Raw genomic sequence first — 19,825 nt, 5'->3', positions numbered from 1 at the left:
GTCCTTGCCTCAGTGAGCTACAGGAATCATCTCTGATCCCTGTGATCCCCGTGGGAGACAGGAAGGGGAGGATGGAGTTAGGGAGCCATTTTTTGAGTTTCTGGGCCAGGACTGTGCTAAAGAGATCTCATTTGATCTTCACATCACCTCCTACAAGATAGAGAACCTCCCTCTCACTCTATTGATGAGGGAAGCAACTTGCTTGTGATCAAACAGCTGGAAGTCCCAGAGCATGGTTTTCATTTCCGAGGACAGAGGCCATATGCACTACAGGATGCCTGAATCCTACTCAATGGATATTTGCTGGAAGGATGAGTGGATGCATGCATGCATTCATTGATTGGTAGTAATGAAAAATAAGGTGTTTTTACCTCTGATATTTGTGCTCCCTCCTTGATACTCAGCTGCTGAGCTATTCTGCCCTGGGCTGGGACATTGGTCCTGTTGAGTAGGGGCACCTGCTAAGACAATGGCCAGCTTTTGGATTTAACTTATGTTACCTCCCCAGACTTTGCCTCTTATGTCCCAAGACCTTTTGGTGTCTGCAATTCCCCATCTGACTTCCTGGAAAGCGGTTTCCTTTGCTCTTTCCACAGTGGATAACCTACAATCTGGATTCTGGGGTTGCTGGCAGCATTATACTTCAGCCAAAGAGCACCTCCTGGATCATAGACAGGATGTGGGTTGACTCACAAAAGCAGAGGGAGAGCCAAGGAACCAGGTCCAAGGGCTGCTCCATCTCTGCCTTGGGCCTGGCCCTGTCATTTACAAGCTACAAGACCCAAAACTAGGGGACTGCACATTACTGGGCCTCAGCTGGGCAATAGCAAAGTGAAGCCATGGAGGCCACACCCATATCAGGTTCTTACTATTTTCATCCTTATCCTATCAGGACAGAATCTGATTTTGCTGCTCTGTTTCCCTAGCCCTCAAAGCTGGATCTGTATAACTAAGGCCTGTGGGGTAGACCTGGGCAGGTAATACAAAAGAATGGAGGGCTGGAGTGTGTTAAACCCAGAGGAATCCCATGGAGCAGAATTTCTCCACCTTGCCACTATCAACATTTGGGGGTAGATGATTCTTTGTTGTGTTGGGGGGTGGGGGGTGGTTTCCTGTGCATTGCAGGATGTTTGGCAGCATCCCTTGCCCCTTGTCCACCATATGTCATAGCACCCCCAATTGTGACAAACCTAAATGACTCCAGACAGAGCCAAATGCCCCCTGGTGAGCAAAATCACCCCTGGTTGAGAACAACTGTCATAAATAAATGCCACCTGCCCCATTTTTCTGGAAAGACATGTCTTTTTTAGTTTATCTTGTGTTTTTCCAAACTTGGATAAGGACAGAGATTTAAGAAATATTTTATGCTTCATTTTCTGTCACTGCATAGGTAAAAAGAAAGCATAGCATAAGTGCAGGCCTCCGTGGTAGCTGGCACCTGGCCTCAGGGTCAGAGTAAGATAAGGAGTAATGGGCTTGGAGCAAAAGGAGGCAGGCACATCCGTGCTCACAGGGACAGCCACTGCTCCCTCCAGTTGACTGCCATCCTACTAAGAATGTAGGCCCAATGTTGTCACATCTTCCAATTTTTCAAAAGAAACCAGGGTACTGGGTATGTGAACGCATTTTCCAGTTTATGAAGAGTGATAATACCTAACTGAAAGCTTTAAAACATCAGGTATGACAAAACATTGATGGGACCCAGATTCAGTTCCCATACCACGAGTGTGCATGCTTTGCTCAAAAATAGCAGAGATCAGATAAAGCTGCGGTGGGCTTCCTTTCACAGCTTTACAGCCCAGATATTGCAAGAATTGCAAAACAGATATCTGTGCTTTGTTGGTCTCAAGTCCTTCCACACAGTCCGCCTTTTCCTGACTGTCCTTCATTGCCGTTGTTTTGCACTCAGAAGATTTTATTTAGATATAGATTATGGTTTGGCAAGCATTCCTGCATTCCCAATTATGCTGATGACTGAAAAGATGTTACCAAATATTGCACCTGCTTAGAATCACAACATCAGAGCTGGAAGGGCCCTTCAGAGATCATATTGTCCAGCATTTTTCAGATGTTTATTTTTAGCTGAGGACCAATTAAAAAACTCATGCTCAATATGTAAATTGGATAAAAGCAGGGCTGTTCTAGTTGGAGTGGAGTGGGAAGCCCAGAGCCCATTTTATGGGCTGCTCCTGAGTTCCCCTTGTAGATCCCTAAAGATTTTCTGGGGGGAAAATTCTGAGTCACTGCAGAGAATTTTTGAAGCTCCTAATCTGGTCCAACCCACCATTTTACCAATGAGGAAATTGAGGCCCTGTTTGTACAAGGTCATATAGAATTAGGGCCAGCACCCGATCCTGGCTGTTTGTTCCAAAGCATCACAGACTCCCTGCTGTTTGCAAATAACTATAGGATGAATTAATGCAATTAAAAGATATATCTGCAAGGTGTTTTGGTCGCAAGAAAGAAACACTGATTGTGGCTGGCTTCATCCAAGATGGTGTTGGTTGGAAGGGCAAGGAGAAGCTGAAGAACCAGGCTATGGAAGGACAGGGGCCAGAGACACTCTGGGAATCCAGGGCAAGGGGGTGCAGCCTCCTGAGCCACTGCAGCCTCCTGAGCTGCTCCCCTCAGCCTAGTCCATGCCTGTATCACTCTGCTGAAGACCCAGTCTCCAGAGGACACCGTCCTATTGGCCTTGCTTGGATTGCCTCTCCACTGATGCTCCTACCAAGCCCATCTCCAATGCAGGAGGCAGAATTTCCCAAAGTAAAAGCCAGGATGATGTTACTGGAAGAAGGGGTAATGGATGGAGGTCAAACAAAAAGCACAGATATCCATTGCAGAAAAAAAGAAGTGAATAATGCTCTTGCAAAGAAGATGCCCCTTTTCCTCTTGGCCTGGCTGGCTCCTGGGGAAGAGGAAATTGTGTCTGCCTTAAGTAGTTTTCTTGGCTGCCCAGCCTTCCACTCATTAGTTTGCCTTCTCCTTGCCTGTCTTTTTCATGGATAAGAGTACAGATAAGAGAATAGGAATGGGGAAGCTCTGTCTGATTCTGACATTCACATGCGTTCCTTAGAGTACTCATGAGGTTAACTTGTATATCCATACCAGGACCAAGCAGTATATACCTTAAGGATCATATCCACGTGAGAGCATGACATTGGGTCATGATGGGTTTTGAAAGTGCAATTCATGAAATATCACAGATAGAGAGGAACTTACAATTTATCTATGGCAGACTGTAGATTGCCCATGCAAAGCTAACCGAACCTTCATTTTTTGTCAGGATCTCAATTTATTCAGCTCACAAGGTCCTACAGCAGGTGGCTGCCATGTGACCCAACTCTGTCTGGTGAGAATTGGCAGAAATATACTTGTTGGGGCTTCAGGAAGTTTTCACAATTAAAAAAAAAAAAAGCTGGGGTTGTGGTGGGGTGATGGAGAAAAGACAGATTCAATGGACACAACATATCATTTGCCCATAGTTGTCCCCTCCTTCCTTTCTGGAATAAAGACAAGAGGTCTGGAGTTGCAATAGCTATCGTGAAACTACAAGGACAAGAGTCACATGCTAAGGATGGAGGGGCAGCGTTGGGATGATCATCTTCTGACTTCTTGTTAAGGAAGGAAAGTAAAGTCCTTTTTCAATAGTCAGATCACTGTTACATCCGGCCAAATACATCCCTAACTGACAGTTCATCTCATTTGGCTCCCTGATTTTTTAGGGGAAGTTACTAAGGCCCAAAGAGAGGCAAGGGCATTTCCAAGGTCAATGACAAACCAGTGGCCGAGCTGAGGTGAAAGAGCCTGTCTCACCCCCAAGTCCAGTTTTCTTACTAATAACTGTTTTCAAAGTGTATGCAAAGCATTTTTCAAAGGATGTGATATAGCCAATGAACTATGCTTTTCAAAGACCACTGATAATAAGTAAATCATAATGCATGTTAGTTTTGTAAATGTTGTTTTAATGCTACAAGCAATCAGGACATCACATCATGATCATCAGTATCCTTATCTTCTTCTCATCAGGAAAGAGTTGAGCAAGGCTGTGATTATAAGATAGCTAATTGCAAAGCTATAATCTCAGTCTTGAAGATTATTTAACATTCTTCAGGCGAAAGTCTAGACAAGTGTGTGTGTTGCTTGGGAGAGAGAATGTGGGGCAGGGAGACCTTGATGGAGAGAAGAGCCACATGTGGTCACCAGGACCCCGCCACTAAAGGGTTACTGCCGTTTGTGATTTTGGATTCTGGGCTGATGCCAGATCTAATATGCTTTTCCTCATAGTATAGCATCATAACATTTGATTTCTGCTTGGAGTAAAGCAGTGCACATTTTGCCAAAATGACTTTGCACTTAACCTTCCCACGTTCACTTGAGTTAATGCTGGGCTGCTGTGTTAACAGTCGTCGTGGGAAAGAAAGACAACTGCAGAAGCTGGCATCTCTGCCTCCTGGGTGGGGAAGTCCCTCCTGGTTGAGCTGTGAGAACAACTGGGTCATGACTTTTTAAGCACTTTAGCCCAGCTCTATGCTAAGCTCCAGGGAGCGGTAGGAGGGATGGGGAAATATGATGCACAGTCTCCCAGCATCTGGTTGGGAGAACTAAGAGTATGTTGTATAAAGTGTGGTGGAGACTCTCAGGAACTCAGGCAGAAGGGACATGAGTGAGGACAATAAGGAATAGCTTCAGGGGGAAAATGGCTCCTGAATCAGGCCTCCGAGGGCAGCCCACGTCAGGACTGTGAGAAGAGGGGGAAAGGGCCAGCGTGCCAGGCAAACCTAAGCAGTCGTGGCTCTGGCGTGGTCACAAACCATCAAAGTGAGTGCCCTGCCCAGGGCTTGGGGAGAAGCTACTGAGAAGAAATAGGAACTGGAATTAGAGAGGCAATTATCCATCCATCCATCCATCCCATCCATCCATCCATCCATCCATCCATCCATCCAACAAATATTAAGCACTATTGTAGGTAAACTAATGGCCACCAAAAGCATCAAGACCCTGTGGATATGCTACCTTACATCCTAAAGGGGGCTTTGCAGGTGTGATTAAGCAAAGGCTCTTGAGATGGAGAGTTTATCCTGGATTATCTGGGTGGAACCATCACAATCACAGGGACCCCTATAAGTGTAAAAAGAGGCAAGCGAGTCAGAGGGAGATTTGGAGATGCATTGCTGCTGATTTTGAAGATGTGAGGAAGAGGCCATGAGCCAAGGAATGAAGGTGGCTTCCAAAAGCTGGGAAAGGCAAGGAATTGAATCCTCTCCAAGAGCCTCCAGAAGGAACTCGGCCCTGCTGAGTTCTGACCTCCAGAATTGCAAGATAATAAATGTGTGTTGTTTTAAGCCACTAAATTTGTGGCAATTTGTAACAGAAGCATCAAGAAACTAATATGAGCACAGCTATCAGTATAGGGCACTCTGTCAGTGGCTGGGTTAATGAAAACAGGTTAGAGAAGCCCCTTGACTTCATGGAGTCATTGCATATAGTTACATACCAATTGCAGAGTTATTTAATTTTGGTTGCCAAGGGGAAACAGCTGTAGAGCAGAATCTTGGGCCCCCAGAGAGCCTGTGATGGGCCCTACCCCAGTGAGGGAGCCAGGCACTAGTACTCCAGACCAGCCCTGTCCTACAGAAATAGAATGTGAGCCACCCATGGGATTTAAAGTGTCCTAGCGTCCTCATTAGTAAGAGTAAAAAGAAACAGTGAAACTGATTTTCATAATATAGTTTATTTAACCCCATATATCCAAAGTGTTATCATTTTAACATGTAATCAACACAAAAAATTATTGAGATATATTACATGCTTCTTTTGGAACAAGTTCTTTGACTCTTGCAGCACATCTCAATTTGGATTAGCCACATTTCACAGGCTCAAGAGGCCCACGTGGCTAGGACCTTTGGTATTGGACGGTGCAGCTCAAGAGAACGACTACAATTTCCCGGCAGGTGCCTGTGTGGGGTAGGGTTTGGAGTGGAGGTAGGGTCAAGGAAGGGGAAAGAAAAGCATGTGTGAAAGCCAGAAGAAGAGGAAGGAACAGCGTGCATGGGAGGGAGGGCAGCGAGAGGGAGAGAAGGGGCTGCAGAGGGAACTGGAGACCCAGCCAGCCTGCAGGGCTTGATCGCAAGAGCATCAGGAGCATGGAAAGGTTTAAGCTGGGGGTCACCATGATCAGATGGTGCTGCCTCTCAAGTATCTTTGAAGGTAGATCATAAAATATTTAGACATTTAGGGATAGCGAAGTGTTTGGAGTTTTGTGGATGACAGCCATGGTGGGAGGACGTGTTCATCCCAGTCCTTTCCCCAGGTCAGCTCTTCACTAGTGTTGAACCAATGATGACTAACCAGCTTGGAAGGTGCTGTGAAAGGTACTGGGGAGCTCCGTGAGGTTGGACCACATCTTTTCACATTGCTCTTTGCAGAACCCAGCATAGGATGAGCCCAGAGTACTCACGAGCATCACCATAATTGGCATACACACTTACTGACCCTTTTTTAATGTGCCAAACACCACATAAAGCCCTTTATTTGCATTAGCTCTTTCAAGCTTCTCAATTATTCTACCAAGCCTGTATTACTATTATTGCCATTTTACAGGAGAGATAACTGACAAGCACAAAGTCACACAGCCAAGGCATGGCAGTGGCAGGATCTGAACCCAGTTGTTGGACCCAAAGCCTGGGGGCCACTGGGGCCAGCATGTCCTCCATGGTCAGGAAAGAATTGAAGGTCTGTCTCAGAGTAGTGCCAGGAGAAAACTTTTCCTAGTCTGAGACTGAGAAGCAGAGATCCTGCTTTCTTGCCTCACCTTTTGAACTGAATGAATGATTTTTTATAATCCATCCAGCTTTATTTCAGAATCTCTGGGAGGCTTGCTGGGCTCTGAAATCTAAGGGGTCAGGACCTGCTCTCATCCCTGATCCTTTCAGGGTCTGTGCCAGTCTTTAAGAGACGGGTACTCTCAGCCAGGGTACCCCTTGGGCCAGCAACTTGCCCAACCTCATTCTCACCCCAGTATGCAATGATTTTTTTCTTTGCCCTCAGAACCTTCACATTAGTCTTACTCTTCCTGAGAGGACTGATGGATGATGAGATTTGTACAAATTAGAGACAGACCAGAGAACACATGGAGCTGAGACCCTCCTTCCCACCCACATGCCTAAGCTCCTCTCTGCGGTTTCATTACCTCCACATCCCTTCCACAAAGCTTGTGTAATTCAGCATTCAGATTTATCCTGCCGGCTTACTGCCACTTTAAAAGCCTTTTCCAGTGTGGTATCTCTTCCCAGTGAGATTCACCTTCCATTATATGAAAAAGAGCCTCTTACCCATGCCCTTCCCTGTTTTTTTTTTTTTTTTTTTTTTTTAAGTACAGCAGCAGGTATGTCTCTTCAATGAGGATTATTTGTCCAAATGAGTGTATTTTCAATTAGCCAGAAAACCTTCTCTGTGTGTGTCTGCATCTTTGTCTACATAGATATGCACACCCCTACGCACACATTTGGATTACTTGAACACAAAATTCATTGTGCTTAAATTCCATTTTTGATGCAAAAGAATAAAATCCCTTTTTGGAGCATTGTGAGGGCCATTGATATTCAACTGCATTTAGAGATCAGCATCTCTCACTCTTCATTCTCTGGTTTGCAAGTGTCTCCTCAACAGACTGCAAAGAACACAGGCCAGGAGGATGGGGGAAATCCCAGTCTATGGCATATCCACCTTTCATTTTAAACTATCTTGAATATATCCTTTTGGCCCCCAATGACCTCTAGTATTCTAAAGGCCTTTGTTGTATTAGCAATTTCTCTATTCCCTAGTCGTTGATCTGACAGATTCCCATTTACCTTCTCCCTATTATTGCACTCGACTTTGAATTTTAAAACCCCACTGTGGTTCGAAAAAGACTTAAAGGATCTTGAAGAACGAAATCAGAAATCTAGATTAGCAATTACTACAAACCTGCCAGAAAGTAAGATTCTTTTTTTCTATTTAAGCCAAAGCAAAGACTTGAGGCTCAAGTGTTAATCCAAAGGCATCATATAATGAAGCTGATATCCTGAAAACGTGTTTTTATATTTCACTCAACTCTCTGCCTGACTTCACCGTTTCATTCTCACTAACTGAAGACATTCCTAGGATGAAGCCTTTTTATCTGAATTCTGGGGAAATACTCCAACATTAAGGCTCATTTAGGAGGAATGAAAATTCATTTTCTTGCTGCTTCCCTCCTGGCTCCTTTTCTCAGCTTTAATTGAAAGCAGCAGTGCCAGTCTACACGCCATACCACCCGAGTTTCTGCACCCCAGGGGCTCTCTGCCCTGGGTGAGGGTCACGAATGTGCATCCCGACAATGGAGAATCCCAGGAAGGGATTCTCAGGCCTTCAGACCCGGGAGGAGAAAGCAGCAGCTGCTGAAGGAACGCACACTGGGTGTCCCCCTGAATGATAAAGTTGCTTGACTATGCCTACCCTTTCTCCCCCAGGAAATCCCCGAACTTCTTAGCGTGTGCCTTTTAACCCCCTTTCCTGCCACTTCCAATAAGTGTGTTCTGAGGTGTCTACTCATTTCTGTTCAGCGAGGTTGCCCTTCACAGTTCATTTTGATCAGACATCACAAGAGCTAACAAATCATTTATTCTTCACAATAATCCTATCAGATAAATACTATTACAAGGCCCGTGTTACAGATGAGGACACCAAGGTCCCGAGAAATGAGGTGAACTTGCCCAGCCTTACACAGCTAATTTATGGTGGAGTCCGTTTACAAATTCAGGCATAATTCATGCCCCTAACCACTGGACCACACTGTCTCTGCCACCAGGTGCTTACGTATTGGTACATGGTCCAAGTGCAGGAGCTACACAAATTCATTTCTTCACTCAACAGATATGCCCTGTGCTCAGTGCTGCATATATGACAGGGAAAAAACAGGCATGGTTTTTCTTGAAGCTCTTAGTGGAGGAGGCAGATGTTAATCCAATGATTCAGCAAGTAAAGACCTCATTGCAAAGTTGGGTGAGAAGGCAGAGCCCAAGGAGCGAGAGTAGGGTGTCTGATCTAGGTGGGGTTGGGGTGGGGAGGGGAGGGGGCTTTTCTGCCAGAGGAAGGGGTGTTTGAACTACGATAGGAAGGACAATGATGAGTGGGACCATCCTTGGGGAGCCAGGTGCTAATGGAGGGAGGGTTGAGAAGTGGGCAGGGAAGAGAGTTTTCTCAACACAGGAGCAGCATGTGCACAGGCCCTGCAGCCGAGGAAGCAAGGGGCGTTTGTGGCACCAGAATAAGGACAGTGGGGCTGGAATTCAGAGAGCAATGGAGGGGGTGTGTGGATTCGGGGGATGCCTTGAAATGAGGCAGAAGAGGCAAGACATCTTGGTCCATCTGTCCCTCAAGTGGCGTTTTAACCCCCCACTATTTTAACCACGCTATTATAGCAGGTTCTTCATAGCAACTTTTGCACTTCACAGTTCATGCAACAAATGGTAAAAGCATGTTTTCCTAATCTCTGAAACATGGCTTGAGTTGCAGACAGACATGATTTAAAATATCCCTGTTGCTTTACCACCGCTCATATATTAAAGCAGCGCTCTGCATTTGCAAAGGAGACGATGCAGGTGAAAATCCTTGTAAATAGTGAAGTGCTTTGCACATGCCTGTGTCATTAGCCTTAATAATGGGGCTTGTTTTCGGTGATGCATGTGCCTCTTACAGGAATTAATAATATGTAAAGTGTTCAAAATGGTCCCTGACTCCTGGTAAACACGCCGTCAGTGTTAACTATTGTTTTTACTATTATGCCTCCCTTTTTCCTTTCCCTAGGCTCAGTCTGAGGACAACTTGTGCATCATGAAACTACTTTACCCATCTGTGTCCCTCCTCTCTTTTAGGCCAGAACAAAATCTGTTTCATCCCAGGCATGGTGGGGCCAATTTTAGAGATGACACTCATCCCCGAGGCTGAGCTCCGGAAAGCCACCATACCAATCTTCTTTGACATGATGCTGTGTGAATATCAAAGGAGTGGGGATTTCAAAAAGGTAACAAATGAGGCCAGAAGCCCATGCCAGCATCCCTAATCCCCAGCCCATTTCCCGATAATGACATCCTCGTTCCATCTGCCTGAGCTTCATTCAGAGGCTCGACAATGGGAGAGGAACATTTATTCATGTGCCCGGAATGAGCTGGCAGATAGGATTTGGTTAGTATTCTATCACACTTCTCCGGCTGAGGACAAGATTAAAATGCCCTTTCTTGCTGTGTATGTTTGGTTCCTTTCCCAATCATTATAAGAACCCTATGTCTCTACCTAATAGTTTCCTAAAGGTGTTTTCTCAAAGGGCCTCCTGGCACATCCACCCCAATCTCACATCCACCCTTGTCTAGCACTTCACGTTCTGGTATAACTTTGAAGATCTACGTTATCTAGAAAACAAAATGACCTTCACCAAGTGTCATACTTAGCCTTCATCAAAGCTGACAGCAAATGGAGTTAGAGGCAGGTTGCGCAGGAGTGTTTCAATCAGTCGTGCAGATAGGAGGCTTTCCCCAGCACAGAGAGAGTGAGCACCTTGTGCAGAACTCAAGTGTCATGAGCCAGGTGTATTCACTGAAAGTCCAGTCGAGCTTTCATGAGTTTGGGGGCCCAGTCACACTAGAAGATTCTGACAGTCGGAAGCACCCATTTCCACGATAGTTTCCCAGAACCAGCCGTGGTGACGTTGAGTAGTTTCACCCAGTTTAGAAAGTCCTGTCTAAGCTGCCGTACATCATCTCTCCCACCCATCATCTCTGGCCCACCTTCTCACCCAATTTTAACCTCCTTATTGGACTCCTCACTCTCAGGGTTTCTGCTTCTTATTCTATACCATAGCCTGCCACAAAGTAATTCTCCATAAAACAGTACCACTCCTTTGCTCTTTGGTCCTCTAATCCCCACCAAATGAAGTCCAAACCCTTCACTCTGCTTTTGAGATTCTCCCTGCTCTGGCCTTAAGTCTAACTTTTCAGCCGTTATCTCTGACTCTTGTCCCCATGTGACCCATTCTCCAGCCATCCCCCCATAGCTCACCTGAATTGCTTTGTCTCCATCCATCTTCTTCTCCATCTTTGTGCATTTCTTTATGCTACATGTACAGTCCTGCCTCCCAACACTTTGTAGATGCCTACTCCCCTGGAAAGCCCATCCCAAATGCTATGTCCTTTAAGAGATCTTTGTTCTCTATTCCTTTTTCATTTGTATCAGTGCAAGGTAGGATTATTGTGTACTACCTTACATTATACTCATTTCTGTGCATGTTTCTGCATCTTCCTCATCCTCTTCTAATATCAAGAATGATAATGATGATGACATTAACTGGGTGTTTTCTATGTGTCAGGCACTATGATAAATACTTTCCATACATTATTTCATGTAATCTAATCACAACCCTACGAGGTAGATAGTGTTAGCATCCCCATTTTAAAGGTGAAAAAACTGAGGCTTAGAGAAGTGATATCACTTGTCCAAAGTCTCACAATAGAAAGTGGGGGAGCAGAGGGGAACATACAGGTTCCTGCAATTCCAAAATCCATGCTTGTGACCACTGAGCAATATGGCCACCCTGATCATCATGGTAAATGTGACTGAATGAAAGAATGAATGACATCCTCTTTCTCAAGGTGGAACACTAATTCAATGAGGTGTTCTAGGGAAGAGGGTTTTGCAGATAAATACCTTCGACAGCCACTGCATACTGTAACCCCTTGTGGTGATTCCCAGAGCATGTAAACATGGCCAAGGCACTGAGAAGTTCCATAGTAAACAGCCCTGTTTAATTTCTCAAATTGATCTGTGCAAGAAACATCGATTGAATCCACCATTCTGCCGATCACACGCTGAAAACAATTGTTCTAGGAAGAATAAAAGGCTTGTTTGCTGTGATCCTATCATTTTGAGAGAACCCGCACCCCACTCAGGGATCAGTGCTGAGGTGTGGAAAGGCCAGCTGCTGCCCTTTGCAAGGAGCCTGAAATCAGGCTGAGGAGTTCAGATGGAGAAAGAGACCATTTCCAACCAGTTGTGGGCAGAGCAAGGAAGACGAAACCCTGCATCGAGTGTTTGAAGGTGGAGCAAAGTCAGTGAGACTTGGGAATGTGTAGAAGGACACGCAAAATGAGAGGAGGTGTATCATACCTAACGTCAGATCAGCTCTCCCTCCTAAAAGTGTGTGCTCCAGCTGACTTAGATAATTTCCTGGTGAGCACATGTGCAAAAGTAACATCCTATGTCCCTAATTGTTTATGATGTCCCAAAGAGAAACAAGACCCAGGTTGTTGTCTGGAATATAATCGGACAGTTGTACTTGGTGGCCTCAATTCTTCAGAAGCTTGACTGTAAGCATGATTTTCCTTCCCTAAAGGATTGCCTTATCGTGGCATCCTCGAGTCATGCACCCACCTGTTTTCCATGTGCAGGGTCATTCTTTGGGCTTCTCACTCCTAGCATGCATCCCTTGTAAGCATATCCCACAATTGCTTCTCCTCGCTGCTCCTGTTATCAAAAGAGACAAGGCAGTGGGGCGGTTTCCCATGTGACAACCAGCTGGCCTGCTTGGTGGGGCTCAGCTGTGTGATGAGCCAGCATAGACCGGGCTGTTTGGTTCAGAGTGAGCAGCCGTGGAAGTGTCCCCAAGAAAGGGCAGAGGTAAGGCCCCAGTGTTGGCTGGAACCAGAGTGAACCCCAGAACGGGGATCTGGAATCCTCGAGGCTTCATGTGGAAACTGATCTGAGGGCCTGGTGCCAAAATAATCAGATCAGAAGATGACAGGGCTCATTTTCTAAAACTCAGGTTTCTTAAAGGAAAAAGCATAGCTGAGAGGAAAAGTTAGCAGGGCCTTTGCTTCCAATTCACATCATGCCCTCTGGCCTTAACCCAACTTTTTGCATTTGCCTTGCTGCTATGCCTTTGCATAGGCTGTTCCTTGGATCTCTTTGCCTGAAGAGCTCCTAGTCATCCTTCAACTGAGCCCTCACTTTGGGGGGAAAGCCTTTCCTGCCCCCTGGATACAAAGACAAAGAATTGCTCAAGCTAGATATACATGGGCTGGACCTGGGATAGGGAGTTAGGATCCATGTGGCTTGGAACACTCTCTTTCTTTTCTGGGTTTCCTTTCAACCTCATTGCCAAACTGCCCTGTCTTTTCTGCCAAGCCACATTTCAGAGATAGCTGATGGATTTAGCTGACAACCTTTGCCCCTTGTGAGCCCAGCCCTCTACCTCAGACCAACTCAGGGTCTTTGTCCTTTGGCAAGGACCACATGGACTATCCCTGGTATGCTCCATGAGTCCCATGGTGGGTCTGTGGACAGGGCAGTTTCAGTAAGATTGGCCTTGGGTTGGCCCCACAGTGGCTGACATGGCCAGGGTGGGCCCCAGTCAGAGCAGCATGCATCTCGCCCTATGTGGAGCGCTGTCATGGTGCTCATCCCACAGAGCACAACTATGTGCTTACATGTCTGTCTCCCTCACCAGGTATGAGCTCCTGAGGGCCGAGGCCAGCCTCTCAGCCCTGAACTCCCAGTACATGTGAAGTGCCAGGCACACACATGGTAGGCACCAAGTCAGTGTTCCTGGGATGAAAGGGGGGCAGTTAGACCCCATCCAACCACATTCCAGAAGAGCCTCAACACAGGGAGGAACATCTCAGAGAATGTCTTTCTAAAGTAGAATAGTGGGAGAGGGACACTGGGTAGACCAGTTGTCTTGCTCTCCAATTCTTTACAAAGGGAGAGGCTATGAGTTTTCTGGATGATGTTGGTGGGGAGGAATGGAGATCCCTGGAGGGTAGAGACAGAGGAGAGTGGATACAGTGATGGAGACTGTAAAATGGACCATGTACTAGTCAGTCTGAAGACCTGAGCTCTCAATGGGTGGGAGAGCCAGGAAAGAATCCTCTCTTGGAGAAGGGAGAAGTAATAGCATTCAATAGGAGGACCTAGAACAGTGCCTGGAACACAGTGGAAGATAGATGGAGATATCAGTTTGAAAGATTTAACTGATGAGACTGAGCCTCGGCATGGAGTAAGCTGATGACTCAAATGGCTCACAATATGATATGAGAAAAGATCAAATCAGTTCAATGAATATGGATTCTGTACCTACTATGTGCTGGACCATGTGCTCGGGAGCCAGAGTTGGTGCTTATGAGCCAGATGACTTTGGGCAAGTTATTTAGCCTCTCTCGGCCTCAGTTTCCTCATCTATAAAATGGGTATCATAATACCATGGCTGGTTCCCAAGCACAAGTTCTTTGGGGGATGAATTGCAGCAGGCAGAGACCAGATGACTCAAGGAAAATTAGCAGGCTGCACCATCTCCTACAGGCCTCTCTTTTCACATGACACTGTCTTCTCCTGTTTCCTCCCAAATCTGCCTCTGCCCACCCCAGGACAACCACATTCCATTAGTAAAGGGGAGGGGAGCAAAGGCAGACTTAGCCACACTAGCTTGATCCTCACGGTCCCTCTGACATCCAGGCCTGAAACACGTCACTGCCCTGCCTGTATCAACATCAGCATGATACATTTGAAGAAGAGCTCTTGTTCCCTAAACTTCACACTGCAAGTGGTCTAAGCACCAACAAAGGGACAAGAAAACTTCCTGGACAAACAAGATGGATTCTCTAAACCAAGCAGGAGAGGCCACAGAAGCCACACAGGGAAGGCATGATGCAAATGTGCAGCCTGTTGAGGTCATTCTGCCAAGAAGTGGGGAGGCCCTTTCAGGAGTTTTGGCTCCTAGATTTCACCCCTTTTGTGTAGTAGATCGGACCTTCTTAAGATTCATATCGGACCCCTATAGCATCAGTCTTCTACAAAAGTACCCTGTGGTTCCAGCGTCAAGAAATATCCTCCTGGCAGGGGTGGGGTGAGAGTCCATGATATGATGCACTGTGTCGCTGTGGATGAGAAAGGGACTAAATTGGAGCACCCTAAGCTCTGCCTGGTGACACTGTTGGGGGCAAGGCCTGTCACAGTGACATTGTGGGATGTATGATCGGGAGGGCCTTCTTGTGTAAGACCCTCAGGCCTACCCTAGCTCAAGTCCATCCATCCTTTGAAACCCAAGACACAGGTCCTACTTTGCCTCAGATTCCTCATTTGTCAAAATGAGGTTTCTGGTATCTTTCCCCCTGGGCTGTTGTAAAGATTAAATGAGATCATGGTGCTAATGACGATGACCAGTGCTAACACAAGGGCAATGGCCGTGACATGACAACAACTGCTAACAATAACTGAGCACATACTAAGTGCCAAAGGCAAGACCAGGCCTTTCCGTGGGTTTTCCCATGAACTTCTTGCAGCATGGCTATGAAGCATATACTGTTTTGCATCTTCATTTAATGCATGAGAAAACTGAGTGCTGGAAAGGTTTAGTAACTTGCACAAGGTCCCACGGCTGGGAAAAAGTCAAAGCAGTACTGAAACCAAGTCCGACACCAAAGCCTGCACACAGTACACACTCTGGAGGGGAGCAGCAGGGGCAGAGTCTCGCCCTGGGGTGTTCCTGATGGGGATCTTAACTCTTCCAGCCCGCCTGGAAGGCTCAGGCAACGCGCAGCTCCTGGGAGCTCTGTACATTCCCCAACACCCTGTAATTTCCTTCCCAGGGAGCTCTTTTGTGACCCTGAGACAACTGCTTATTTATTGCATCCACTTCTTCCACTGCACTAAAGAAAAGAAGTTCATCTCTCAAGGAGGAGTTCATGCCAGCATTTCCCACTAACCACTCCAGAAACAACAACAACAAAATGCTGGTTTTCTCCCCGAGAGCTGCTTTTCAGTAACGCTCAGTAGTAATGGCCGTAACGTTAGCAGGGATAAGAGGAGCTGCCATAACGCATAACAGAGCGTATGCACCCCACTAGCATGTACGTATAACATCTAGTCTCCATAAGTACCCTGCAAGGTAGGTACTGCTGTTATGCCCTTTATATAGATCGGAGGTTGACGAACTATGGCTAAATCCAGGCCACTGACTGTTTTTGTAAATAAAGCCTTATTGGAACACAGCCATGCCCATTCGTTGACATGTCTTTGGCTGCTCTGATGCTACAAGGCAGAGTTGAGTATTTACAACCGAGACTACCTGTCCCGCAAAGCCTAAAATATTTACTATCTGGCTATTTACAGAAGAAGTTTGCTGACTGCTGATATAAATCATTAAACTGAAGATGAGAATGATCTATTAGTTTTCCCAAGATCACACAGCTAGTAGGGAATGGAGGAAGGCTTTAAAGCCAGGCAGCCAGACATCAGAACCCACTCTTGTAGCCCTTCAGCTATATTTCTTCCTGCCCTAGGTTTGGCACCATAGACATCTCTAAACACATACAAAATGCTTAACAAAATGCATCACAGGAGGGACATGACCCATTTGCAGACTGGCAGCCCTGATCCTCACCAGACTGGCCGAGGTCTGGGTCTCTATTCTTAATTCCTTCCTTTCTTTCTTGAATCCTCTGCTCCAGGTGAAATGCTTTCCTCATTCCCAACTCTGTATCTTTGTTCACTGCATTCCCCCTACCTGGAACATCCTTCCTTTCCATATTTATCAAAATCCTACCCATCTTTCCAGGCTTGCTCTGTCTCCTTCAGTAAGTCTTTCCATTTATGGCAACCCACAGGAAATTCTTCATCTGAGCTGTATCAGCACAAACTTTGGGTCTTTTCTTTTGGCCCTTAGCCCACACTGTGAGGAAATGATGGTGCCACAGGTGACATATGAACCAGGAGGAGGAGTGGCTCTGGTCTCTGCCTTTTCATCACCTAACGATCCCAACTTGACACAGCTTGATCTTTTATGCACTGGAAAGAGCCTGCCAAAAGGTCTCTGCCACTCATCCGAGACTTTAGATGAGTCACTTAAACTCTCCAAGCCTCTTCTTCATCTGAAATAACAACTGACCCTTACTGAGCGTGGCACCAAGCTGGGGCTGACTGCTTTTCATGTGGTCCTGCTGGAGTTATTGTGAGGACTGAGTGTAATGAGGTTGGATTGGGAGTGGGAGTCTCTGGGGACTCCCTTGACCTTGGAATCCTTTGCCAAGGCCTTTCCCCTCTCCGGGTGCCCATTTCATTTTTAATGGTAAAATGGGGGAGGGGTGCCTAGGGGATTTGGATGGATTTGTCAAGGTATGATATTAAAACAGTACAAACAGTAGAAAATATGTTGAGTTAGCTGAGAACTCCACTGGCTGAAATGCTTCTTGACGTTTATAGCAGGAAGACAGAACACTCTCTGGCTTCAATGCAACATGATCTGGTGGAACTATAGGTGCATACTTGCTTTCTGGACATGTACCTATTTGATCAGTGACCATTTCAGTTGTCACCAGTCTTGACTCTGTGAGGCCTGGCATTTGCTACATATTTTATGTGTATTTTTCAGGCTCTTTTGGTTGCAGGTAATAAAAATTGAATTCAAACTGGCTGAATGTCAGTTCATTTAGAAATGGTACAGCTTCAGGAATGGCTGGATCCAGGGGCTCAAAATGGCATCAGGTCTCAACCTCTCTCCACCTCCTGGTGTCATTCTGAGGCTTTCTCATTCATTGTAGTCATCCCCAGAAGCCACAGATTTACATACGTACATCTTCAAATTGAGCAGAAAGACTGTTTTTGCCAAGAGTTCCAACAAAAGCCTCAAAATTGAGTCTTCCTGGCTTAGATTGGGCCTTAACTAATCCTGGAGTCTGGAGGATGGAATATAAAGATTAGGAGACAGGTGTGTGTCATGTATCACACCTGGAGCTAGGAAAGTATGATCAGTGATCACCAAAGTAAGGAGAATGAAATGCTGAGCAGGCAGAAGTGATAGCTGTCCGTGAGGATGTACCATTCCCTAAAGATGCAAGGACACTTCACACACCTCTGTGCCTTTGCATTTGCTGTGCCCTCTGCTTGGAATACCCTTTACCTTTTTGTCTTCCTGCAAAATTTCTACTTACCTTCAAAAACAAGCTCAAATGACATGGGTTCTGAGATGCCTCCCCTGCCTGCTCCTCTCTCTTTCATAAGCTCACACCATTTCTCTGTACCAGCAGTTATCATGTGTTTGTTTCCCCAGTTGTTGGGCACTAGTGAAAGGCAAACCTGGTATCCTCTTTGCATTCCCAGTTCCCAGAACTAAATCTGGACAATATTAGGTGCTCCCTAATGTGTCGGTTAAAATAACGAGTTAACTAATATAGGTGTTGGACCTTCTAATGTTGTTGGTTTTCCTCTCGTCTCTTCAGTTTGAAAATGAAATCATCCTCAAGCTGGACCACGAGGTGGAAGGGGGCCGAGGGGACGAGCAGTACATGCAGCTGCTGGAGTCGATGTGAGTCCGGTGTGGGAGCCTGGGCAGGTCGGGCCACAGGCTGGAGCTTGGACTGCAGGGGCTTCCTGGGCAAAGACGCTGAGGGCATCAGGCCGCTATCCTCCCCTAAACATCAACCTGGAGGCTCTTAGGGATTGGAGAAACATCATTTTCAGAAGTAACTCACATCTCTCTCTTGAATGGCTGGGTTTCTAAAAAATATGTATTTATGGAATGGGCCAGACATAAAGAACAGTTTGCAGTTTGGGAAGAGGGAAATAATCCATCAAATGTCCACGTTCATTTTCTCTTAGCTGTAGAATAATCATTGCTCTTTTTTCTTTCTTTTTTTTTTAAATTGTTGACAGATAATGATCATAACCAACATTTATTCAGCATGCAACGAACTGGATACTGTGCTAAGTGCTGTCTGTATATCATCTCATTCAGTCTCATTTACTTTCTTTGATCCCTGTTTCACAGAGGTGTCCCCTGAGGCTCAGGGAATTTAAGTGCATTGTCCAAGAACACACAGCTAGTCAAGTGGAAAAAGCTGGGACGTGACCCCTGTCCTCTCTGACTCTGAAGCCCACGCCCTTTCCATCTACCTTGCCCTCCACCTCCCAGACACCAGGCTGGAAGGAATCCAATAGAAACACAAGGGGAAATTTGCATAGGGGCAGAGGAAATATCACCCTTAGCCTTGCTCCATTCGGCCTGGGGGAGGCAGTGGACCGGGGATGGAGCCTGAGAGCACTGCACTTGGAATGTCAGGAAGTTGTTTTGTCTTGATTTTTTTTAACAGCGTTACTGCAATTTAGTTCATATACCATAAATTCACCCATTAAAAGCATATAATTCAATGGTTTTTAGTATGTTCACAGATCTTGGAAACCATCGCCACAATCAGTTTAAGAATATCTTCATCATGCCCAAAAGAAACTCTGCACTCCTTAGTTGTCAGCCCTCAGTCCCTACATCCCTCCCCCAGCCCTGAGAAACCACTAATCTACTTTCTGCCTATGGATTGGCCTATTCTGGGCACTTCATATAAATGTGTTAATACAATATGTGGTCTTTCTTTCACTGGCTTCTTTCACTCAGCATCACGTTTTCCAGGTTGGTCCGTGTTAAAGCACATATCGGTACTTCATTTGCTTTTATGGCTGAATAATATTCCACTGTGTAGATCGACCTGTTTAGTTTATCCATTCATCAGTTGATGGACATTTGGGCTGTTTCCACTTTGGGGCTATTATGAATAATGAGCGTTTGTGTACACGTTTCTGTATAGAAATATGTTTTCTCTACTGTTGGGTACATACCTGGGAGTGGACTTCTGGGTCATATGGTAAGTCCATGCTTAATTATTTGAAGAACCACAGACTGTTTCCAAAGTGATGGCACCAGTTTTCATTCCCACCCGCAGTGTGTGAGGGTTCCAATTTCTCTCCATCCTCAGTAACACTCATTTTT

At 45.8% G+C, this 19,825-nt stretch overlaps 1 protein-coding gene across 1 annotated transcript in view; it reads left to right on the top strand.

Annotated features, from left to right (window-relative positions):
- Positions 1–19,825, top strand: part of DOCK2 (dedicator of cytokinesis 2) — a 431,071-nt gene that overhangs the window by 367,008 nt on the left and 44,238 nt on the right. Inside the window, exons 33-34 of the mRNA XM_037798794.1 lie at positions 9,897–10,045; positions 18,285–18,370. Coding sequence (XP_037654722.1) covers positions 9,897–10,045; positions 18,285–18,370 — 235 coding nt within the window. The remainder of the gene's footprint in view (positions 1–9,896; positions 10,046–18,284; positions 18,371–19,825) is intronic.

Source organism: Choloepus didactylus, chromosome 11 (assembly GCF_015220235.1).
Source record: "Choloepus didactylus isolate mChoDid1 chromosome 11, mChoDid1.pri, whole genome shotgun sequence".
Classification (NCBI taxonomy): domain Eukaryota; kingdom Metazoa; phylum Chordata; class Mammalia; order Pilosa; family Megalonychidae; genus Choloepus; species Choloepus didactylus.
The sequence above is the reverse complement of the archived record's forward strand: the minus strand, read 5'-3'. Positions and strand labels throughout refer to the sequence as shown.